The sequence below is a fragment of the Diadema antillarum genome, unplaced genomic scaffold, assembly GCF_040938485.1.
Source record: "Diadema antillarum isolate AM-2024a unplaced genomic scaffold, OU_Dant_1.0 scf00000022, whole genome shotgun sequence".
Taxonomy (NCBI): Eukaryota; Metazoa; Echinodermata; class Echinoidea; order Diadematoida; family Diadematidae; genus Diadema; species Diadema antillarum.
The window spans coordinates 118,624-145,600 of NW_027270911.1; the positions used below are offsets into that span (position 1 = coordinate 118,624).

The 26,977-nt window shown below is 39.3% G+C and overlaps 1 protein-coding gene across 2 annotated transcripts in view; it reads right to left on the reverse strand.

Moving 5' to 3' along the window:
• Nucleotides 1–26,977, reverse strand: part of LOC139731577 (nuclear receptor subfamily 0 group B member 1-like) — a 171,567-nt gene that overhangs the window by 34,129 nt on the left and 110,461 nt on the right. Inside the window, exon 3 of one of the 2 annotated variants that reach the window (XM_071642477.1) lies at nt 12,698–13,154. The exons of the other annotated variant lie outside the window; for it this stretch is intronic. Coding sequence (XP_071498578.1) covers nt 13,075–13,154 — 80 coding nt within the window. The 3' untranslated portion in view covers nt 12,698–13,074. Of the gene's footprint in view, nt 1–12,697; nt 13,155–26,977 lie in introns of those variants that run through there. 2 annotated transcript variants of the gene reach the window in all.

Genomic DNA, 26,977 nt, shown 5'->3' on the forward strand with positions numbered 1-26,977 from the left:
CCGTACCAATTTTTTCAGCTTTTTACACTCGCCAATTAGTCCCGTACTATCTCTTGTCAGGGGCTAAGGAGAAATCTGACCTTTTTACACTCGTATTTCTTAGCCCCGGACTTTCCAAACCACATGAATATTCATAATTACGCTGTGTACTGTACACGTACACGCACGCACCGGCAGCACTTGATTACCTCGTTTCTGATTGGTCAGTGAGGGTCGGACTTCGTCTCTGTCGCTTAGCCCAGGATTATTTTTTCGTTCTGTTTACACTCACTTGCTTGGCACCGCAATTGCGGTGCTAACCCCTGCTATTTTGCAGGGCCAGATAGTACCGTACTATCGGTGGGGCTAGCCCACTTTGGCAAAAACGAGTGTAAACAGAAAGTGGGCTAAGGATAGTCCCGTACCAACGGTGGGGCTAAGGCCCCCCCTTAGCCCCACTGTTGGTCCGGGGCTAAGCAAAAATTTACAAGTGTAAAAAGCCCTTTGGAGTCTCCCGTTTGCTAGGGGTTTCAGGCAGGAGAATCTCCAGATCAGAAGGTGCTTTGGGTTGGAGTCTCTGCCACCATAACACCCTGCCTGTCTTCCCGTTTGCCCGCATCAGTGTCAAAAAGTCCTCCTCCCATTTCAAGACCGGAAACATAGTCAGCCCTTTAAACAATGCAGATGGTAGATTTAAAAAAACAACCTAAAAAGCATAATTCTAGCCCTTACTTCACACACCAGTGTTACAAACAATGAAGCAACAGCGACAGAATTCAGGGGTGGGACTGTGTGACACGCTATGTCAACAGTCGCTACATGAAATTAGCCGAGAAATAACCTTGATGGCAGAGTTTTCAAAGGGCTTTCCAAATTTGATTGTCTAAAAATAAACTTGTTTGTCGTCTATTAGACTCACGCAGCCTTTTTAGTTTTATTCTTTTTTTGTTTTACTCTTCTCACCTCCTGTGTTTTAACTTTAATGACAGCCAACAGCCCATCATTGACGCAATTGGCCAAATGCTTCTTGCCTGACTAATATCCCTGACGACAAGCAAGCACACCGTCACCAAGAGTTTGGCGAGGCCCTTGATACATTTGTAGTAACGCAATTCATCACATTTTCTTCTTCTTTCGGCGACATTAGGGACTGTATTTGGGAATCGTTTACAGATATAGAAACAGTGAATTTCTCTGAGGAAAGGTCGCAAGAAATCATACAACTTCAATAATTGTATGACAGAGCTGAAAGCAGCGGTCTCCTTGTTACCTTTGAACCTTAGTTTCCTGTTTCACCAATGTACAAGGTTATTTACAGTTCAATTACTGTGCTATAAAATAACAGTTATTTTTTGGCACTATTCTCACTGACAAAATACCATGGCATTTCTGGTAGGTGCTATATACACATGCGGAAATATCCTACCTGGGGAAGACAGGAATTATGTAATGTCACATGAAAATTACACTGTTGAAGAACCAGTGGTACTTCTTAACCCATTGAGGATGGTTTGATTTTGCTACAACACGCATTTCCTATAGACACCTGCCCGAATATACTCGGGACTTGTCCTCAACAAGTTTAGTGTAACATGATTCACACTCCAATACGGCATGTGTATTTTGTGCAACGTCTGAATTACCACTGTCCCTAGATACCACAGTGTATTTCAGGATGTTTTTTCATGGTGTCTTTGAATTCACATTACGAATTGCCGAGCGAAACATCGCAGCATTTGAAAAATGGCCTTATTTCACAGTAAGCGTGAATACACTTTACCTAACAGTCCATTTCATGATCAAATTGACTTTTATGATGGCTATACACCATAAAAACAAATAAATCAGAGAATAGCATCACCAAATAGTTAGGGGTTCTACACTTATCAAGAGATAAAGAATTTTGAAGTTTTGTATGGTTTCTCAGAACACAAGTGCTGTTATCTACCAACACTTTCAGCAGTTTATAAAGAAAAATATCATAGTAACATTCTCGTTTCGGATAATTCAACAGCTGTTATGGCAGGATTGTCATTTACTGTATAACATCATTTCACAGAAAAACATAGATATGCATATGGCAATAAATATATAGACATATGTACATACATACACACATATATTTGTTTTATTTTGATTTAATTTGTCCTTTTTTTTTTCTTTCTCAGAGAGATGGTGGGGTAACCTTGGATCAAGGTTTGTATCTAAAGCGAAGTTATTTTGTTAGAACAATTTCTGGTTTCAATGATGAATACATGTTATCGATACATCAACCTCAAGGCCCTTCCAATCAACAAGTACTTGCCTTTTAATTCTGCTTTTCATTTGTGTCAGCTTTCCATTTATCACTGTGACAGCTTCAAACTGCAGTTTATCTGTGCAGTATATGAAAACTGCATTTTCGTTCTCTCTGTGACCGTGTTTATAATCTTTCCCACATTTGAAACACGTTTGCAAACGGCTTTCGGATCGCGCTTCTCGAGTTGTTGCATTCGTCAACTCTGTCGTGAGCCAATTGGGAGGCCTTCCTTGTCACTGTGCAGCTCCATTGTATAGTTTGACGCAAGGAGCGGAGATGTGTAGTTGGCAATAGTTGGCATGGGCAGGTCATAGCTATGAACACATTTTAAAATGACTCTACGTTTGTCAACTGTACAGAGATGTGTTTCTGGCTGGAACTCGTTTGCGACTGCACTTTTTTTCAGTGTTTCATAAACACGTTTCTAACCCAATAATAACAGATAATCAAAAGAGCTTTGCATTTTATCACATACTGCCTAAAACTCCCTGAAAGGTATTTGGAAACCTTAATTCTGTGCCAAAAGTGAGTTGATAAATGCACCCAAAGCTTTATGTTGGAGAATCTGCTTGTTAATCATAACAAGTCACTTGTATGCTCTACCTTCCTGCCGCTATTTGCCGAAGCCGTTGTCTTTGTTTCGAGTTTCAAGGAGAGAACTGCAGAATAGAAACGCAAAAACAAAATTTGATGCCATGAAACTAGTACATATCGCCACTAAGCCATAATGTTCAAGGCACCTTAACGCCCTTGATATCTTTCTCACCCGATGATGATATGTTGAATTCACTATCTAGTTCTAATATCATCATAAATTTTATGCCAAACCTTGCAATTACTGCTATTACAACACAAAAAGCAACATTGTCGCCGGAAATTACACCCAAATCATCCTAGATTCCACTTGTTGGAAGTGATGGCTGACATCAGGTGATACTTTTATCGTTTCTCTGTTTTTTTACTTTTCATGTTTTTGATAGCGTGTTCGGTATAATCTCTGCTCGTGACAGAGCTGTTTCAATGCAAGAGGAAAGATTAATTAAAAGCGGCCGAGGTCAGCTTGGCACATGCTCCATTTTTCTCTATCTTCCCCACCTCATTCCCTTGGCCCCCTCACCCCCAACTCTGTCTCTCTCCCTTCACATTCCAAACTTTCACGTTTCACACACAATTAACCCAGATTTGGTGATTACCTCTCTTTTGGGGGCAATGATTACTGCGGAATAGGAGGGAGCGAGCGCTCCTGTGGTGGGTTCGAGGGCAGGGATGAGGGGAACATGGGAGAGTGTGTCTGAAGACGATAAGGCACTCGCAAGACTGTGGCCTTGTCGCGAGGACAGACAATTAAAAGCTCGTAGCGACAAGTTCGCATGAAGCAAACAGTAAGGGAGGGAATGATGATTGGAGCTCAATGTTTTCTGCTCCACAGGAAAGAAAAAAAAAAGACAGAGAGCGAGATAAAACAGAAAGAAAAACAGACAAACAAACAAACAGCACAAGATGCAATGAAATTCATTTTTCATTTGAAAATTCATAAAACTGCCAGAAAAAGAGGCATTCTGTTTGAGGTGGGGGGGGGGGGGGGGGGAGAAGTTGGAGGCTGACACAAAAATTGTCAAGACGGCTGGAAAGGAAGGTCCTATAGTTTGGGACACATAAAGAAAGTACTATTAAACCAATATATTGTTTCAAAGATATGATAATTAGTGTATACATAATAATGATGCATGCAATAGGTTGATATCATTCATGCACACCAAGAATTGCAAAAATGCATCAAGATACTTGCCCTCATAATTTGTATTTTTCCATTTCACAACGCACAAACCAGCTGCATATGTAGTTGACTTCTGCCAAAATATGAGTGATCTGGGTCAGAAGAGAACTTGGCTGATTATTGCACAAACTTGCAATCAAAGATTTAAGATCCTTGAAGGCCATTCATCTCTTTTGCAAACAATCTCCACAATGAAATTTTGCATGGTTGAAGAATAATGCCTCCCGACATTGTGTAAAAAATCTTACGGTGGTACACCTCTGAATATTTTAAAGAGAAGAAAAAAACTAAACCCATGTCATTCAAGAGTATGCTCCCCCCTTAGTCCCTTTAGTACAGAGAATAATAGATGGATTTCTTTCGAGGTCCGAATAAATTCACTGGAAAGTGATGAGTGTATTGTTTCCCCCTCCATCCTAAAAGAAATTTCCAGTTGTATCATTCTTAGGAATGGTATGAATTACTGTGAAACATGATACATTCGCGGCACGAAATTTTCGCGAATTGGAGCCGACAGGGTTTTTCATGGCATCAAATTTTCGCGAATTGCCACTGGCATTCAATGCATATAGTGTAGACAAGAAATTTCGTGTGCATTTTAATTTTATAAAATCTTAGCGCTCGCGAAATTCGCGAAATCAAAATGCACACGAACATTCCTCGTTTTACCTTACCTACCTCTACAATATAGCAGTTTGTGAAAAGAATTCAATTTTTTTTTGTAGGGATTCAGGACGGAGACACAAATTGTTATATCATATATAATTTATAATTTTATTATATATGTATATGGATGTAATGAAAAAAAATTGTTAGAAAACTATGCAGTGGCATAGTTCTCACCAAAACAGGAATTAAAGATGTCTTTGCGATGAGCTCATAATGTAGCATTTCTTAACATTTATGTCTGTCTGTTCTTTCTCCTCCCCCCCCCCCCCATTTTTTTTTTCCTCTTGTCGCTCGGCCTAAAATGGGAGAATCATGATGAATCTGCAGGGGAGTCAGTCCGCCTTGATTAATTGGCCAGTATTTACCCAGATCTAGTTGCCGCCCGATGCAAAAAGGTGAGATTCTGGTGGGGGGGGGGGGGGGGGGGATAAGGGACACTCTCCTTATCCTTCTCTCACTTTATCTATATTTCTACCTCTTTTTCTTCTATTTCTTTATATTCACTCTGTATTCATCTCTATCTCTTTCTCTTCTCCTCTCCTTCTATGTATCTCTCTCATTCTGTTTCTCCACAAACTGTTGAGAGCGAAGAGACGCCCACCCAAATTGAAGGCCGCAGCTAAATTAAATTTCTCAGCAAGGGAATATATAAATATATGTATTCTTGTGTGCATATATATTTTGCACCAAGGACGCTCCGAACCCCGAAGGCCGAGCCGTGGAGAGCAAACATAGGAGGCGCATTGAATTTTACAATGGAGGCCATTTCTCTACCCCCGGCAAACAGAAGATATGTATTGACTCGCATCGCAGCACATTCAGCAAAGAACATGCGAAGGACATCGCAAACTTTTTCATCCATCCATTCTCTCGAATTTTAAAAGCAAAATATCTGTTATTTTCATGGCAATCCCTCCTATCCCTACTAGTGCAGGTACAGTAAAGCACAAGTTCTTGTGTGATTGGATCACCATAATATACTACTTTGACTGATTACATTGGTAACATTTATCATATTTCCCATCAAAACCATCTTTACGCTTATAAGTGATTAGTATAATGATAGTAATGCTATTGGTTTCTGCATCGTTCTTCCGCATTTATTTTTTGCTGTTATCATTCTTTCTAATTTGATATAATTACTCTCAACTGGAAGGGGGGTTGGAGAAAGGATTGCCGACATTCAACTGCTCTTGGGGGCACCTGTATTTTGAATGTGCCCCCCCTCCCCCCATTTGCACTATTACCTCATAAAAATCATGAGGATTTTGCTTTAAAAAATGGTTTGGATCTAACTGGAAGGTATGAAGTTCATCAACTTAATGATTAAAATATTGTTAACCCTTTGTGCATTTGAGTGCCGAATGCATGGCATTGAATACTCCACAGCATTGCACACCTGTCCCAAGTCCCTGATACACAGAGGGTCAAGTGAGACCCAGAAGGGCATTAGTGCTGTATGAATCCCCTATGGCACTTACTCCCTTCTGCCCTGCACCTGCTCTTCTTATACATCCTTGACTCCAAACTGCTGCTAAAACTTCTGCACCTCACGCATGTGTTCTTTTAACCTAGCATCCTTCTACCCTGGCACCGTGGCCAACACCATGCTGGTTCACTATGAAATTAAAGTCTAGGTATTGTGGAGAAAGTCACATCTTTTCTTTAACATTTTACAGGAAACCAAGGACAGGACAAATTTTTCCTCCTCTTCCTTCGAGTCTTTGGTTCCCTGTCTCCCCGAGAAGCAGTGGCATCTATATTTGACGGCTGCCGAAATTAACGTTGATGAGAGAGAGACCCGGGCAAAGATGGGGGAAGCGTCCCCAAACTAATCTCGCGGCGGGTTGAAGGCAGGGTCGAAAATGTCACCAGTTTTTCCTCTGCTCTTTTCTACCCTCTTCCCTGCATGCTCCTTTTGTCAGAGCCCAAAGTGCACGGATGCTGGCGATGCTGTCGATGCCGTCTCGTCTCGTAGGCATCGGCATCGCAGGGCCTTGAGTGACCTGGATACAGGCAGAGTCTCCGACCTTGCTCCCACTGGCAAGCCTTTCACTTCACTTTCATTGTCACTTCAAATTCTGGATTTAGTCCAGGGCTAAAAAAATTGCTTCACTTTCCATATTTCTCTATCCTTTCTCTTTCTCTCTTTCTATTTCATTTTTTTTTTCAATGGTTTCATCACAATTTTTGTAGTTTTGTTTCCTTTCACATTTGTGACATAATGGGTGCAGGGGATTGATACATATTTTTTCCTATTTGGTTTGGGGTTTTTTTCTGTGTTTTTTTTCCTTCTGTTTTCTCTTTGGACTACTTCTGAGATGATTGCCAACTGTAGGGCTTTTTTTTTTTGAGCTTGCATGATATTCATGGAGTGAAGTGACCCTGAGGGAAAACTGAATATGTCATGCTGCGTTTGTCACAATATGGAAATATGAAAAAAGGGAAATATATCTGCATGTTCTTGTTAATATAGAAGATGGAGTACGATCGATCTCTCATGGTCGACTTATTAAACCCATTTTTCATCATTTTTTTCCCCCAACAGTTTTCCCCATCTCATCATGTAGACCATTTTTCTTCTGCCTCCTGCTCAGGGATCATCTAAACATTTCAATATTTTTTTCCCCAGGTCTACTAATACTCACAAAGTGACACTAAAAGCAATTTTGCAAACTGTAACTTTCCAGGACGTCTAACAAACAATTGATTTGCTCCTCAAGAAACCATTGAAAATAGTATTATTATTTTTTTCAACATATCGCAGTACAGAGAGAAATGCTATTAATGAGCTCATTTGCAACAAGGTTACCACTTCTGATCTATTCAGCTGTCCTAATTTTCAATTACTTTAGTTCACTGGTCTCTTTTTTTAATATGTTTAAAACAAGGTACAGGTTTTAACAAGGTAATATCCTTGGTCTTGGCAACCTCATTATAACAAGGTTTTCCTCAAACAGGGGATTGAAATTTGTACTTTTCACTACAAGATACATAAAATTCCTTTTCTACATTTTATTTTTGTATTGTTTTCATCATTTAAAAAGGGCAGCACGACATGAAATTTAGCAAAATTTTCAAAATTTGTCACTTTTGAATATACTGACTGAATTTCCTTCAACTTTCTTGGCATATTACACAAATCTTTCTGCTGACTATAATTATGATTATATTATAATTTTGGGCAAACTTCTCAAATTCTTGGGTTTCCAGCAAATCTCAATCTTAAAATATGAACTCTATATTAATTAATATTTTTCTATCATATTAGCATCCTCATTACCATCTGGTCATTCTACCACACCTCATGTCTACCTCAAAAACACACATGCACAAACATACACACAGGCACACATACACACAAACAAAAAACAAACATGCCAAAAAGGGGGGGGGGGGTGGGGGTTTGAAAAAAATCATATGTTGAGGGACAAAGCACCCAAAGAGGAAAGCAATAATGATTTGAATGCCTTGATATAGATGCAAAAGAATTATGAAAACACTTGTGTTATAAATCACAACAAAACGAATCACAGTAATCCATCGTAAACAAGGCCAAGTGTCCATCTCAAAGATGCTTGCGTCAATCGTCAATCGCGTGATGGTGCAGTCACATGCATGATAATCCATGTTGACTTTACAAGAAAAAATGATGGTAATTCCACTTTTTCAGAGAGAATTCCTTTGTGACTACTTATCATTGAGAGTGTTCAAGGATATCATGTTTTGCCACATCTCCACTAGCTTGCAGAGAAAGTTATTACACTGGTACAAATTTGTTTTAAAAAAAAGAATATATATATATATACACGTATATCTCCAGTTGACTTTGCCTATACAAAATTTCTAAGCAGGTAATACAATGATGACATGATATTTGCTTTCCTTTTAGACTTACAGAAACTCTGCAGAGTGGATTTGGTGCTATATAAATCATATCAATTATTATTATCATTATTATTATTATTATTATTATTATTATTATTATTATTATTATTATCATTACTATTATTACTACTATCATTATTATTATTATTATAACAAAGAAGTAGCTTTTACAGAACTACATATTGTAGTAGAATTGTGAAAGAAAAAATTGCATTCACAGCTACAATTCAACTACTGTAAATTGAGATATTTTCACCGCATGACATTTGTGAACTGCCTTTGGCATTCAATGCATTAAGTGTAGACAAGAACTTTCGTGTGCTTCTCAGTTTCGCAAATCTTGGCTCTTGCAAAATTTGTGAAATTAAAATATATGTGAACATTCCTCATTTTTACAGTATCAATACTCTGACATTCTTTTATAAAAGATAAAAAATGCTCAAACCTGCACTTAGCATCCATTTTCTTGTCAGGAGTATTCAGAGCGATTTAGAATTTAGCCAGTCAAAGGAAAAAAAAAATTAGTGTTGAGCCCTGATATATTCATTCACTATTCTTTACCAGGGTAGCCCTATCAGTGGTATAAGCACACACATACATATAGATAGATAGATAGATAGATAGATAGATAGATAGATAGATAGATAGATAGATAGATATAAACACACATAGACTGTCTGGGTGCATTGATCATTTCTGTTTGACATAAAGCACAAAACGAGATTTAATCAATCTTTGTCTCTCTTGGTGATGTATTCAACCATTTGGAAGATATCTCACCAGTTGGAATAAAGACAAATGATCCTCATATAAACATATGTATCTTGTCCCATTACATATATATCAATACTCCATCTACCCCATCTCTCTTTCTCTCCCTCTCTTTCTCTCTTTGGTATTCTGCTCCATTTATATCAAAACTTACCCGCCTGACGCAGAGACAAATTACTGTCATTAAAACTACAAGGTGTATACCAAGGCATTAATATTTTATGTTCAACTATTGATGCTCATCTGCTTTTTATATACATATACAGATAATCTCTCTCTCTCTCTCTCTCTTTCTCTCTCTTTCTCTCTCACTCTCTTTCTCTGCCAGTCTCTCTTATTGCTAGCAGATCATTCAGAGCAAAATTTGGCTAGTCTGAGAAGAGACAAATTATTGTCATTCAAACCATATGCAGCACCGATATTTCATGTTCCACAAAGTATAATGATGTTCATACCTACATCTCTCCTTCTTGCTCATGCTCTTGATATGCTATCATCTTTAAATCTACCACTAAGTCTTTCTTAATCTCTCCCTCTCTCTCATGCAATCCTCTTGCTCAGTATATGTAAGATCATCACATGGCTCCTGACATAGATTATGTCACACCTGTCTCACGTACCACCAAAAATATCCGTCAAAAACTCAACAAATTGACTTGCAAATGAATGAAAACATGAGAGAACGTGTTTCTCTTCGATGACGAGTTACTGCTAATGAGCATTTCCTGCTACTCTCTAGGAATAACATATATTCTCATAAAGTTATTGTAAAGTAAAAGCTTTCTCACAGCTCCCCGAGTGAATAGAATATATTCCTCCACTGTTGCGAACTGGTCTCCATATATTTCACATATCTATCATTCTGACAGTTTTCAAGGAGAGCTCGAGTGCAATTGATGCACCTGTTGTATAATCATACCACCTATATGCGACATGCAATAAAGAAGGGAGGAGTAGAGGAGAACATGAAAGACACAGTAATCACAAACACATCTAATTCAGCGACACTCTTCTTCATGGAGTCCCTTTCATCCGGTTGAAAACAAGTGACCCGTTTCATTTATCAACGGCGCAACCCGCAAATTGCCTTCCCCCACTGATGTCTCGGGTATCTTTTAGTTCGTGACACCTTTTTTTTATCAGACGACGGTCGGGCACTTGCGATGCATGAATGGCAGCATTCGGAGCTCACGTCTATAGCTCCGACACTATCAATAACTCAGGGACATTCTATGATTATGTTTAAGTCAAGACTGACATATTAGGAGGGAAAAACAACCTTACCCCACTTGTCACACTTTTCCAATAGCTTGTTCAATTTCTTTCCTCGAAATATGAGTGTCCTTCGCGAAATGGAACAATACAATGGAGTCTACCAATGTTTTATATTGGCAAGGAGGGGGTGGGGGCATGGGGGGGGGAGGGAGGCTTTCAAGTTTGAAAGGAGATATTCTGCATTTAAGGCTTTCTTTAGAGGACCGCACTTATGGTTACATCCTTGACGACCACTTTTTGTTAGCCCAGACTTTTAACCCATTGAGGATGAGCTAATTTTGCTATGACATGTATTTTGTATAGGCACCTGCCTGAATATATTCAGGACCAGCCTTCAACATGTTAAATAAGGAGGGCCATTCCTATTGCCAGTGAAAACTTGCAATATTTCCTTGAAAGTTGCTATAGGCAACTGTGCCACAAGCCACGTGAAGCATCACCAGAAAAACTGCAGACCAGAACTCGTTTGCTGTGACATTTTGCAACAAGAATGCTCACTGCACATGAACAAAAAATCTCTTTATTTGTTCTGCGACCACAACTCAAGGTTTGAATTGCATAAAGCATGCAGATGCCAATATAATCTGGGCTTGTTGTTACATCAGAGCTAGCTGTAGTCAGCGACAGACTGTTGAGAACACTGAGGACACACATTACAGTGAAAAGAAACACGAAAACTTTCAGTTTTACTGATACTGTGTCTTTCCCTCCTCTGCACTGTGAACGGAAAGCTCCAAAAGTTTGATGTTTTTTCTAATGTTGCCATATTTTTCCAGTGTGAACAGGCCTAGGGTATTAAGATCTACTGTAAGTCTACCCTATGTCTGGGCCCCATGGAGGGTCTTTTTCATACATTCATGACATAGGCCTACCAACCAAAAAAGTGGCACGAAAAAGAACAAAGATCATGGATCTATTAGATCTTGGGAGGAACATCTAGGCTGTATGGAGAAACAAAACAAAAAGTAGCACATTGTGACTGATCACTGACAAACAGTGTATCGAGACAGTGTTTGACACATATCACCCAAAACAGTAAAATAGTGCCCTCTTCCACGGTCCTGTGCGGCATTTGTCTGGCAAATTCATCAAGTGTGAAATAGTAAACTGTCATCTCATAGTGCTTGATGTGGGTTTGCCTGGTATGCATGTACATGGTACATGCTTACCCCAAAAAATGCATTTTTCCCCTTATTCTTTAACAGCGACCATTTCCATTTTAGTAGAGGAAATATCAGGGGCAGATCCAGGTATTCCGTAAAGAAAATTAAAGGGGGCGGACCATCATTTGAAGCAAGATTGAAATTATGATTCAAATCACCCTCCGTGATACCAGTTTGCATTCACACGGCATAACTTTATACGTAATTTGAATCATGATTCTTGTGATGAGTCATTGCCATCATGTTTCAATTAAAAAACACTTTCTGTACATCTGAAAACACTCTATCATCTACCTTTTCTCTTTCATACCATAACGTAACATGTGTCCTTCAGCTTTGGGTGTGTTCAAGGAAATGCACAAATGCACGATAAAAGCATCTCATTTTACTTTTCCAAGTATTTCAACCATATTCTCATTAAATGCTTCCCTTTGCACTCTTACGTACCTTTTTTCCCCCTTTCTGTTTGTTCAGCCCAGCTCCAACCCTAATTCGTATTTGATCAGTCAATCATAAAATGTTACTGCTTCCTTATGACAGCACAGGCATGAGAACTTGCAACATCAGGCTATTGTTGCATTGTTTACGACTTGTCCTTTTTCCCATTTTTCAAGGCTTGCACACATATTACTGACTTCTATTCATTGTTCCTCTCTTTTATGGCGTTTAACACTTACTGCTTATTTCATGGGAACTGTAATTCTTCATCAAGAGTAAAAAAACAAAAAACAAAACTAGAAAACATTCGGAGACATCTGCTAAGCAGCTAATTTCCATCCATACACACATGCTGGAAATTGCGCCTCGCCCAGTGCCTCACCCAGGCAGAGCATGCACTTTAAAGCGCGTATGTAAATCTCCAATACATGCACAAGCTCATTACTTCTGCACATTAAACTTTTGGCCCGTTATTTTATGTGGCATGTTCTTCTGGCTGCTCTAAAGTGTTTGCTGTGATCCCGACCTACATTTCTTTTTTTTTTTCCATGCAGCTGGGTAGAGGAGGAAATACTTAGGTCTAAGGTTGTCGAACTGTTTTATTTTTACACTTGCAGCATACTAACTAAACAAAAAGCTAGACAAATTTCTGTTCTTTTTAACCCATTGCGGACAGACTGATTTTGCCACAACACGCATTTCCCATAGACACTTGCCTTTGAATGTCTAAAGACAGTGTCTTAAGACAAAAGTTATATAATTAAGCACATGTAGAGAACCTTCACAAATTCCAATAATCATTGTGATCTTAGCTTCTACTGACAAAAGCACTGCACACCATCTGTTAAAAACGAAGCTAAAAGGTTTGAAAGCATCTTTAGAGTACCGTACTCACCTATTTGCAGTCCAGTGTGATGGAGGGAAGACCAAGTGATTCCAGCAAATGAAAGGGAATAAGAGAAAAGGACAAATTCTTTCATTATAATTAGTGTAACACTGCCTACTTTCAATCAAAGCTTGGTTGTAGAGATGAGAATATATACTATATTTCTGCTTCCATTTTACTCTACATGGGACTAATACAAATAATGAGGAGATTTAAGTTGATGGTTTAGAAGGACCTTTTTAACCAGTTGAGGACAGGCTGATTTTGCTGCAACATGCATTTCCAACAGATACCTGCCTGAGTAGGCCTATACTCAGGACTTGTCCTCAGCAGGTTAAAGGGATAGTACAGTATTGGTGGAGATGAGAATTGGGCTTTTAACTTTTTGCGAGATACCAAGAAAACACTTCTGATATAGTACAGAGCATACCATTTTAAGAGGAATTCAAAGTTTATTTGATGAAAATCGGGTTTGGAATGACAGAAACATCCAAAAACAAAGTGAAACAAAGCGATCGTGATAAAGTGTGGGTCCCACACTTTATCAGAATCGCTCTTTTTGGATATCTCAGCCATTTCAAAACCAATTTTCATCAAATAAACATTGAATTCCTCATAGAATTACATGCTCTTTCATATTTCACTAGAGGTTTCTCATTATCTCACCAAAAAATGTTAGAAACCTGAAATTAGGTCTCAACCAAAACCATACGATCCCTTTAAGCATAGCCAATGGTAATACTCTACAACAAAACAGCACTGGGTCTGTCAAAAGACTTTTGCAAATCACAGATCTAACCATGTAGGGCCTATCTGCTCAATCACTCTACTCGTTTTCTCGAATCTGTCCACCACCGGCACAAATCATTAAAAAGTATTACACTTGCAAGCGAAATGATCACATATCATACTTTTTTTTTGGTTTAAGAGTGTAGATTGTAAACCTCCTGATACACAAAGTTGTTGGTTTGTAAGATACGCAAATTATCACCTTACCCTCCTCCCACGGGGCCAAGGTTTCAAAACTGAGCATAACTTGATCATGGCGGCTTTGGGGTCTCCGTTGGAAAGAGAAAGTTTTAATTCTAGAAAGCATGATGTGCGTTCTAACTCAGACCACGTTTATGGCACAGAAGTAACTAATATTTGAGATTCAATTTGAACAACAACAACTAATCAGGTGAAAGTTGTTTGATATGAGCACAATTTTTATGGATCAGCATATACACACGGACTGAAAATATGAACCGTGGAATCCCTTCATATGACCTCCAAGCTCTTGTCAGTATATTACTCTGAGTCAATGATGCTTTCTTCTTTCTTTTTTTTTCTCGATGATGATAATTTGGAACAGATAATTTGGAGCAGATAATTTCATGACCTTGTTTCTCAGCTGGCAACTCAAACGGCTGATCCAGAAACCCAGAAAATGGGCCCGAAAATGTCAGAATAGTTCACCGACTCGCCGGTACAAAAGACTCTGACAGGAAGAGCGAGCCAAGCCTACTCTTTTCATGCCGCCAGTGCACGTATGTATAGCTGCAAAATATGAACTCCGTCGGCACGCAAGCCAGATTGAAAGTTCAAGGATGGAGCGAGGGCCCGCCACGCAATAATGTTAGCCGTCTATAAACACTCGCTGCATCATCCCTCTGAAATGAGGTCACGAGACCATAGCACTTTTCTACAAAAGCTCTCGTTCGGGCCAACAAAAGCTATAGAGACACAGAGGATACTGACAGAAACAAAAAAGAGACGGATGCTGTCAAACAAACAATCGGATAATCAGAACAAGACTCTGTACCAATCAACACAAACTCATTACTTCTGCACTTTAAACTTCCCTGAGAGTGTGCATTTCCAAATATATACCCTCCCTTTCCCCTACCCCCATCCCTAAAATCGCCACTCATTGCTAGGACACAGTCTCATTTTTATTTCTTAACCCTTGCTGTGCCTTGTTCGCTTAATAAATTGTAGAACAGAGACTAGGGTGTTTTCCTCACTGATTGGCACAGATACAGTATCTAGAAACTGATCATTGATCAATGGAGATTACCTTAAATGACAAGTCCACCTTTATATACATAAGGATTGAGAGAATGCAGCAATATTAATAGAACACATCAGTGAAAGTTTGAGGAAAATTGGACAATCCGTTCAAAAGTTAAGAATATTTTAAATATCTGCGCAGTCACTGCTGGAAGAGAAGACTACTACAGTGTATGATGTCACATGCGTACAACTATATAAGGAAAATAAAAAGAGAATTTCACAAAACTTTACTTTTTGAATAAAGTGCACAGTTCTTTGACTTGCTACTGATGTATATCAAGGGTAATATTATTCCCCTGCCTTCTGAAAGAGAGAAGACGAGCGTTCTTTTCTTATGCGAGAAAAATGGAAATATGTTGAATTTTCTTTATTCTTTCTTTATATCGTTGTACTCATAAACATAATATTCCCTCTAAGAGTCTGAATTTCCCCCAGAGACTAATTTAGGATGACTTCATCATATTCCATGTGAGCAATGGGTCAAATATCCCATGTAATGCATTATTATATGGGGATGGCCGTAATGGGAGAAATTGTGAAGAGTGGGTATGGCATTACTTGTTAGCATTGTGTGCTTGGACCGCATATTGATGATCAACTTATGCTGCCATCTATACACATCATCATCATCATCATCATCATCATCATCATCATCATCATCATCGTCATCATCATCATCATCACGCACCATCATCGTCATCATCATCATCATCATCATCATCATCATCATCATCATCATCATCATCATCATCATCATCATCATCATCATCATCCGGCCTTCATATTTTATCCAAATTTGTCCCCGATAACTTGGGGGGATGGGTAGCTGGATTTACTTCACTCTCACACTAACTGCTCTCACACCTTCTCGCCACCTCACTCAATTTGGGGCATCCTTTTTCCTCAAGCATTTTTTTTAAAGTGTTCAAAGTTAATAAAGGATGCATTCTCATACCTGAAAATGCAGAATGGCCTGCACAGGCATTAATTTCAAGTCCATAGAGTTCTTATATGATGTATCTCAGCATGAGCTTACACGCTTTGAAAGGATTGCACATCAGCTTCTACTCTGAAATGAGACCTGTAATCACTTTCCACGAATATGACAGGTTGAATTGCCAAAACGACTTTCTTTGGTTTCATGTTAATGTGCATTTCATTTCCAACTCGTTTCTGTGGGTTTTTTTTTTTTTTTTTGGGGGGGGGGGGTTCTCTTTATCTTTTATTGTTGTATGGGGAGGGGACTGGACGGAAAGTTGAAATGTTTTCAAAATGTTGGCAGCAAGCGCAATAAAACCTTGAAACTCAACAACAAGAATAGAGCCGTGACATTGACATGCATGCGAAATTTGGTGGCAGCGATTTCGATGCACACGAACATGGTGACGGTCGATTGCACTTTCCCTCCTTTTCAGTCCAGCTAAAGGATATCTTCGAAATAAATCTTGGGGAGTAATTTGCACTGACGATCAGGAATTAGTGCCCGATTGGGGCACCCTTGAATATGATCTGGGGAAGATTTAGCTTTCTAACTCTGACCTATGTTGCCAATCAATGTTATCTCAAATTTGATCACCAAACAGTAATACGAGTTTGACTCCATTATAATTTCCTCCGAGGGATTACCCATACATTTGATAGGGGCTTAAGATTAGCAGAAAGGGAAAAAAAATGATCCATTGAGCTATGTACAATGCAATGTTTGAAAGAGGGTTCGATTTTTTACATCAAAGTGCATTTCCACTCTGAGTTCAAGTTGATGTTAATGAGTTGAGTCTATTTTAAATTTCAGCCATAGCAACAACAACAAAAGAGAAAAAAAAATCATGCTATCACCGAGAAGTTGTTTTACAGCAAGGCCTTGAATGCTAAATCATTATAACAAAAATATGAAATAATACAAAATTAGTATACAACTTGTACAATGTAGAGAAAACAACTTGAAACATATAACTGATCGACAAAAAAGGCAAGTGCAATGGAAGAGAGAGAGAAAAGTAAAGTCACTGAATACAATGTACAAATAACAGATATCAATGCATGTCAAGAAAGATGGTAATTGTGGTCAGTGAGAATAAGGAATAGAATAGTAGGAAGCAAACAGAAAGATATAAGTCATATCAAAGTTGTGAAAAACACATGAACTTGCTAAAAGACACTCTTGCTGCTGCTAATAAATCGCCTTTAAATCATTCCATTAGTTCTCTTGTGTGATATTATTCTCAGTGTGGTTTTTTGGTTGTAACAGTAAGGGGTGCTGCAAAGTTTTATATATTTTAAAACAACTGTAAAATTGGTTACAACCACATTTATGTAAATTAGATGAAGAGACGATTCTCCTTATCGACCAACACACCAGCCTTGGCTGAATTTTCTCCTTTGTAAATGAAGTGGAGAGAATAGACCTGTGTCTTCTGCATATCATTGCTGTGTTAAACCAAACAAACAATACTGTAAAACACGATATTTCCGCAAATTGGAGCCGACAGCCTTTTTCGCAGCATAAAATTTTCACAAGTTACCTCTAACATTCAATGCGTATAGTGTAGACAAAAACATTCACATGCATTTTAATTTTGTGAGTCTTAGCTCTTGCAAAATTAAAATGCATGCAAACATTCATCCTTTTACTGTATCTTGTTGCCATGCAGCACTTGCAGTTGCAAAAACATGACTTTTATGCTTGTGTAGTAAACACACCAGTGGGAGAATTGTGAAGCAATGATATCAGCATTTGATATCAAATTTTGATATGTGATTGCTAGCGGTTTCACCATCCCACTAAGAACAGGTGAAACTCTATAAACGATTGTGTGTGTGTGTGTGTGTGTGTGTGTGTGTGCGTGTGTGGTTATAAAACTCCCAAGGTTGAAGAACATTTGTCAAATAGTCTATTAATAAATTATTCTTATAGCTGCAAATTTTGACTGACAGGCTTACAATCATCACCGATGGTGCATTTCAAAGTTTCAATTCGTTGGCATTGTTTCAACTTTTCTCAGTTTATTGACTCAGTACGTCAAGACTCGGAGAAGTGCCGACCAAAAGATCGAGGATCCTTTTAACCCTATTGATTGCCTCATTGGTACCATTGTGCTCAGCTCATTTTATATAAATCGTCGAGCAAGATTTGCAGTTTTTTATTTCGCAAGGGACAAAACGGGGACAGAAATATGTATTAAAGAAGCCAAGCAAAACTTGCTTTCAAATAGTGATCCAACCCATCAGTTGTGATTTTTGCTGCCATCTGCCAAAATCCCAAATTCCAAATTCCAAAAGAAAAGAATAAAAATTGCACAATAATTCTCCACAGGCCCATGCTTCTCACTGGTTACTTGACGCTATCTCACGTGGCCAAACCCCGCTCATGCCTTTTGTGATAAGGACATCGAGAGAGAAAGCCTTTAATATAGGCTAGATGCAACTACGCTCTGAGCTCTGACGGGGACCAGCCAAAAGACCGTCATCTTTTTCAACCTCGCCACAGTCTGATCTTGAGACGAGACAGGGGCTTATTAATAACAAGCCCACCGGCCTTGAACTAATCTTCACCAGGGAATGCCATGCTACTCTATGGGGACACACAGACATAGGGAAAAAGAAGAGGAAAAAGTTCAGTTTGGATCGAGCAGGAACTACCCCGTTTTTCAAATGTGCAATCAAATGCAGTGCGGGGAATAACTTCAATGAAAATGGAGTTTAGACCATGGCCCCACACCTCCCCACCCCCCCCCCCCAAAAAAATGATATCTTAACACCAACAGTCAGCCAAAAATATCCTGTTTTCTAAAGGAGCTTGCTCACTGTCAGTCATATCAGCTCACTCTGATCAGCATGAGCATGATCTCATCATGTTCGTGATCTTTTATGATTACAGTGATGTGATTAGAAATCTGCATTTTGCAAGAACAAAAACTACGAACATTTGTGGAAAACTCCTATAAGATGGAGGTTGGTGCACAGTCCACCCTGGTCCACCCTTAAATGTCAACATTTTTTCTGCAGGTTTGATCAAAGCATAATTATGAGTCTTGATCGCAGTCCAAACCTTATATTTTGGTCCTCGTCTGAATGCCCCGATTTCCCTTTTTCATCATTAAGAGTCAATGCGATCTCTTCCGGACACTGACTCTTGAGAAAGGCCTTCTCCCAAGAAGCAGCAGCGACTGCATACCTTCTTTTCGACCAACTGGGGAGTTTTGAATACCATCCCCTCCATCATAGCCAATCTGTTTGTGTCATTTAGAATATATCTCATGCTTCTATATGCCAAAGATGAGGTTGTTTGGAATGGCTCATACCTAACTAAAATGGACAAGACTTTGGCATAATTTCTCTTTTCGAGAGAGAAACACTACAGGCTGTTCACATTGCCCATAGAAAATTGCGACATTGGAGAAAGCAGAATATTTGGGGGAAATGATGCTTGGCAACCTTACCAAATGCAAAATAGCACAAGAAAGACTGCGGACGAGAGTGCGATTTTCTACAGTTTCATGTGAAGTTTGCCATGACATTTTGCATCAAGAAAGTTTGTTACAGAAAACACAGGATATTTGTCACATAATAACCCTTTACATTCTCTGTTGCAACAAATAAAACATAAAGTTGCCCATGATGTCTATTTTTACGCAAAGAGCAGACTGCCAACGACATTTCTAACGTCACTGTTATTTTGCTGCAATGCAAATGAAACCCTATGACATTGACCCCGTTTATAGTGCGAGGCCCGGCCGAGCCCCGCTTCAGTGTAAACGCGCAAAAGGCCAAATGCGAGGCCAAAATTGGCCTCGCATTTGGCCTCGCTCTGGAGGTGGTCTTGGCTGCGGCCGAACCGTGGCCGAGCCCGGCCTTTTCTCAGTGTAAACGTAAACTGGGCAAAATGCGTGGCCAATTTTAGTCTGGCTTCCAAACCCTCTGCCTGTACTATTTCGCTGTTCAGGATATTAACCCCCTCAACGTTGAAAACTAGTATAGTTTAAGGTGGTTTTGTCCTGCAAACGATTTTTTCCTTCCGCAAAGGCCTTTGCCCGAACGGCGACTTTGTCGCCACGGAATTCATTTGGCAAAGGGTCTGAAAACCAGACAATACCAAATTGCATTTGTTTACAAGCAGAGCGCCACTACGACAACATATTGAAAGGTTTGAATCAAAAGCGCGGCCGAGCCCGGCAGTGTAAACGGACAAAATTGTGGGGCTCGGCCCAGCCCCGCACTGTAAACGGGTTCATTGTGAATTTTAATGTCACAATATTTTGCTGGTAAAATGGGCTTTAAAGGACAAGTTCACCTTCATGAACATAAGGATTGAGAAAATGTAGCAATATTAGTAGAACACATCATTGCAAGTTTGAGGAAAATCAGACAATCCATTCAAAAGTTATGATTTTTTGAAGTTTTTGTGCAGTAACCGCTGGATGAGAAGACTACTGCAGTGTACGATGTCACATGCGTACAACAATATAAAGAAAATATAAAGAGAATTTCACAAAATTTCATCTTTTGAAAAAAAGGACACATTCCCTTGACTCGTTACCGACATATGTTATGGGTAATATTATTCCCCCTGCCTTTAGAAAGAGGCAAGTCAAATGCTCTTTTGTTATGTGAAAAAAATTGAAAATATGTTAAATTTTCTTACATTTTCTTTATACTGTTGTACGCATATCACATCACAAGCTGTAGTAGTCTCCTCGTCCAGCAGTTCCAACACAAAAATTTAAAAAATTCATAACTTTTGCATCGATTGTCCAATTTTCCTCAAACTTTCACTGACGTGTTCTACTAATATTGCTGCATTCTCTCAATCCTTATGTTTATGAAGGTGAACTTGTCCTTTAAGTGTGCATATTGAAAAACACGAGAGGTGAAAGGAAAGCGTGACAGCCTGCAAAGATGCAACTGCTGTTCCTGATATATCTCTAATTTTCCTCAACCATGTGACACAAAACAAAGCATTCGTCTAGGTCCTTATTTACTGAAGCGCGGGCATAAAAATTGTTGATAGAAATAAATCTACGGCAAAATTTCCTACTTATGATATTCCAAGTCCTTTTACTTACAGCAAAATTTCCTATTTACAATATGCCAAGTCCTTTTACTTAAAAGTATGGGGCATTTTCACTGTCATAAATCAGAAAAAAACCAAATAGTCCCATAAACTGAGTTAGGGAGGAGGGATATTGTCATTGCCGACATTTAAAATAGAAGACCCATCATATTCTCAGATTCTTTTTCTTTTTCATGGTATAGTTAAATGGAGGTATGGCTATGCAACGCATAAACGGGATACCATAAAATTATATCACTGTCATGAAAATTGATTCTCAAAGAATTCTATGCACATTAAATAGCTCACTTAGAGAAAGTATTTATGTATCTCTCTCTCTTACTATTTGTCACAGAGCAAAAGTTACTTTTTGATGATGGACTTTATTTTTAGCAAATCATAACTGACCAGATAAACGGGTATGGACTTTTGAGCAAGCTTTTAAGAATTCAGACAAAATGCTAAATCTTGTATCAGTTCATCAATACCTGGGCAATGTTATAGGCTGATTCCCATTTGAATCATGGCTTCAGTAATTATGCATTTGCATCATAAAAAGATATTCCCTTATTTTTACACTAGTTCAAGGTTTTTGTGAACTTGAATCTGATACTCAAAGCTAGCCGAACTTTTAATGCCTGCTTCGCTGTGTTTAATTATAGCTGAATTGATTCTCCCTCAGACATTTCGGCTCCAGAACTTTTATGAATGATATCAAATCAAGCGAAGCAGGGACTGAAAGGAAAGAGAGACGATAACATCTATTCCACAAAATTGTGTTTTACTTCACTCACGTGGTTCAGTGAACACAAAGGGATGATTTGTCTTTCTAAATTACATGTATCATAATGAGCGCTGTTGGATGACTACTGCAGTATTCTGAACAAAACAAAAATCACGCCATTTCTCTGCGGCGTTGAAATGTGAGAGCTAAAAAATCATTCAGCCTGAAAGGAAATATTTATCACTCTGCAGGCCAGAGCTTGTTTAGAATTATGACGTTGAACACTCCCTTAGAATACATACTACAGTTTGTGATGCCGCTTGCATAGAACAATATAAAGGAAATGTAAAGAGAATTCCACAAAAATTTGAAGAAAATGCACATTCCCTTGACTTGTTACTGATGTATGTTAAGTGTAATATTCTTTCCCCCTGCCTCCTAAAAAAGGCAAGTGATGTACTCCTATTATTATGCGAGAAAAGTGAAAATATGTTTTTTCTATATATCGTCTTTATATCATTCATCACTTTGGATAAAAGTTGACACACTGATGACCATTTGAGCCTTGTGAATGAAGCTCCGTTTTAGCAGCTTTTCAAACTAGAGTTACCGTGGCAACATACAAGTACTGTCAGGGTCATCTTTTTTCACCCTGCCTGTTAAAATGGTTCTTGCAAAATGTTGCTTGGATATTGCTGCTGTAACTTTTGCCAAAAATTGCCGCGACAATACCCTGGCAACTCTCCTTTTACAATGCAACCGCAGTAACATTCCTTTGTTACACTCCACACGCATGCGCAACATTGCACGCAGAGAATGACTGACGAACCGCGCGCCGAAATCGTGCATGGATTGTAACCACTGATCTCTATGTACACAGGATCCTTAACCTTATTTTGTTTAGAGACACATGGCGCTGGTCAGTGGGCGGGGTAGTCGCATCAGTGGACACACCCCTTCGTAGAAACCTACCTGGGTAAGGTTTTTGGTGTGTGTCTATTAAATGTGTCTATCAATTATGTCTTGTTCTCTCCTGCAGTTTTATCAGAATTTCTGAGAAATTTTGTTACCTGGACACTACCTGGGTTAGGGTTAGGGTTAGGGTAAGGTCCATTAACCCGTTGAAGACGAGTCCGGAGTATTCTCAGGCAGGTGTCTATGGGAAATGTGTGTTGTAGCAAAATCAGCCTGTCCTGATCAATGGGTTAAAGGACAAGTTCACCTTCATAGACATGTGGGTTGGGTGAATGCAGCAATATTAGTAGAACACATCAGTGAGAGTTTGAGCAAAATCGGACAATCCGTTAAAAAGTTATGAATTTTTGAAGTTTTTGCTCAGTCACGGCTGGACGAAAAGACTACTATAGCTTGTGATGTCACATGAGTACAACGATATAAAGAAAGAATAAAGAAAATTCAACATATTTCCATTTTTCTCGAATAACAAAAGAACACTCGACTTCTCTCTTTTAGAAGGCAGGGGGAATAATATTACCTTTAACATACGTCAGTAGCAAGTCGAAGAAATGTGCACTTTATTCAAAAAGTAAAGTTTTGTGAAATTCTCTTTTTATTTTCATTATATAGTTGTACGCATGTGACATCATACACTGTAGTAGTCTTCTCTTCCAGTAGTGACTGAGCAGATACTTAAAATATTCGTAACTTTTAGACGGATTGTCCAATTTTCCTCAAACTTTCACTGATGTGTTCTACTAATATTGCTGCATTCTCTCAATCCTTATGTATATGAATGTGGACTTGTCCTTTAAAATGGGACTTGGGGTACCAGATACTATCCAACCCTTGTCACTGAAGGTGAAAAAATGCACACACACACACACACACACACACACACACACACACACACACACAGAGCTAGCTAGTTGATGTTGTTGGTTCCCATGAATAGCAAGCTAACAATTTTCACCAGGCGTCAATGTCTCTTTAACCCAAAAGTAGGTGGAGAAAATAGTTGGTGATAATGATCAGAATCTTCTCTGCTGAATCACCAGGAGTTATTAAAACTGATAACACTGAGAAGAAACGGTTCTGAAAAGGAGTATCAGTCAATATTTTTTTTTGCCCCACTTATAATAGACAATGCCATCGAGGGAGGGGTGAACATCATGCCCTATTGTTAGGGTATCTTGGATTATGATCCTTGCCTAGTCAACAAGGGTGACTCTGTCAAGGCAAAATTAATGTATTTTGGGAAAATTAGTAAGTACAAGATAAACTGTGACACTCGACAACAGCTCCAGATGCTATTTCCAGGATTTCAGCGACAGATGCCCTCTGTACAAACTCTGAATATAGGAAGATAATGAATGCCTACAGTTTGTGATTCAACCCAGCGCCAAATATAAATTTCTTCCCGCATCACTGGTTCACCAATTCCTTTAACCCGTTGAGGACGAGTCCCGGATATAAACGGGTTAAAGACAAGTCCAGAGTATTCTCATGCCGGGGTAAGTGGGAAATCCGAGTGATAGGAAAGTCAGTCTGTCTTCAGTGGGTTTATATACTGCATGAAAGCCTTGCAATAATTGTGACAGACAACATCCGCAACTAACGTGGGATCAAGGCAGCACTCCTTTGAGCTCTTTGGAGGTTGTTCAGGTGATTACTGTTGTGGTTGCAGCTCTTTTAACAATGCAGCAAATAACTATCACAACAAAGTCGTGAATGCCATTGAATCAAAATGTTTGGACGTGAGAGAATTAACTGACTCATGAATGGAAACCTGTTTATGGGTACCCTACCGGTCAAGGGGTCATCTGGTCTTAGACCACAAACCACAATAACCTAAGAGGCCTAGCTGGCCAACGTAGGACAATGAATATTTTAAGCAGGTAATCAGAGAGATAGAAATATCTGGTTTGAAGTGTTTACTCTTCATATAAAAGGTATCATACTTTAGTGCCCCCCCCCCCCATACACACATATGCACACTCACACGTACACCACAGAATGACAGCAGACATTGGCCCTAATAGAAACAAGGCATCGTCACTCATCATTAAAGGATAAAATTTTATGCAGGGCTCAAACAGGCCCAAGAAAAAAGTGCTCTTTTTCCTTCATCCGTTTCTTCTTTCTCTACCTAGACCCACAAACACTGGCCTTGAAAATCCCTGACCTTTACTCCGTATCCTCCACAACATTGTTTGGCGGAAGAACTCAAGGACTGGAGGAAGATCCAAAGATCCGTCCCAGATTTGTCTTTACACTTGATTACACCACCGGCATTCCAGATAGCATCAGCACACACCCACTCCCCACCTCTTTGTTCTTGCTGAAGAATTATGTAGTCAGAAGTTCAAGGTGGAATTACCCATTTAAAATGCTATCTATCAGTTAAAGTGGTAAAATGGAAACAGAAGCTTTTTTTTATAGTTACTTAATAGTTACTTAACTTAATAGAATCAGGCAAATGGTAATTTGTCATTGGTATTAGACTTTACTGCATTTAAAGGTGTCTTATAGTATACAGGCCTTTGTCTATAGCTGATTGTAATTTCATATTTCTTTTCCTTTCAGAATAAAGTGTTTTCTCTGCATTCATTCAAGCATATCAGCCCGTTGAGGACGGACTGATTTTGCTACAACACGCATTTCCCATGAACCCCTGCCCGAGTATACTCGGGACTCGTCCTCAATGGGTTAACAGGTTAGATTCCATGTTCCTACCTCACAATACCAGAGGAAGAGACTGCTAGCGCTCTGTACAATGTCCTATGTGGTCAGAATTGCAAGAATTCTTACCCTATTGCAAGCAATTAGATGTGTTGTACATCATATTCAAAGGGAAACACTAAATACCAAAAGTAAGGGGGTTAACCCTCCAACTTAACTCACTGAAGGGCTTTTTACACTTGTAAATTTTTGCTTAGCCCCGGACCAACGGTGGGGCTAAGGGGGGGCCTTAGCCCCACCGTTGGTACGGGACTATCCTTAGCCCACTTTCTGTTTACACTCGTTTTTGCCAAAGTGGGCTAGCCCCACCGATAGTACGGTACTATCTGGCCCTGCAAAATAGCAGGGGTTAGCACCGCAATTGCGGTGCCAAGCAAGTGAGTGTAAACAGAACGAAAAAATAATCCTGGGCTAAGCGACGGAGACGAAGTCCGACCCTCACTGACCAATCAGAAACGAGGTAATCAAGTGCTGCCGGTGCGTGTGTGTACGTGTACAGTACACAGCATAATTATGAATATTCATGTGGTTTGGAAAGTCCGGGGCTAAGAAATACGAGTGTAAAAAGGTCAATTTTCTCCTTAGCCCCGGACAAGAGATAGTACGGGACTAATTGGCGAGTGTAAAAAGCTGAAAAAATTGGTACGGGACTAACGATAGTCCTGGGTCAGAGAAAGTCCGGGGTTAAGAAACACAAGTGTAAAAAGCCCTTGAGAATGATCAAAGAAATGCTTCACTGATACCCTCGTATATATGACCTCTCAGTCAACTCATTGCCCGCGATTGAGATTCAACCACTTTATATCTTCCTGCAGTAAATCTGACCGTAATCCCATTTCACAAATGGATCGAGAGATCGACACACAAATTGTATCCTCTGCAGTAAACGACATTGCAAATACAAACATATTCTACTCTTTCTTCTCTTTTTTTTTTAAAACCAAAGCATAATCCTTCCATTCTTGAGCTCATTAGGTATTGAATCTCAATTGTTTCCTGAATATTTTTCCAACCCTCTTCCTCCCTCCCACCAGCCCTCCCCCTTCCAGTTCTCAAGCTCACTTGCATATTTTGGGGGAGACAATATATGTCTGAATGCAAAAGTTGCCAAATCTTTTGTTTTGCTTTTTTGTTTTGTCTTTTCTGTTTTGGCGTTCTTGTTGTCGCATTGTGGCGGGTAATCCAATCTGCCGAGGGTTGATTCCAGGGTGTGAAGAATCGTCACATGGCCTCGCGACTGTAACGAGCAGTAATCCCCCCATCCTGGATGGAAGAGGGGGTGCAAGGAGACCGGGGATAAATGCC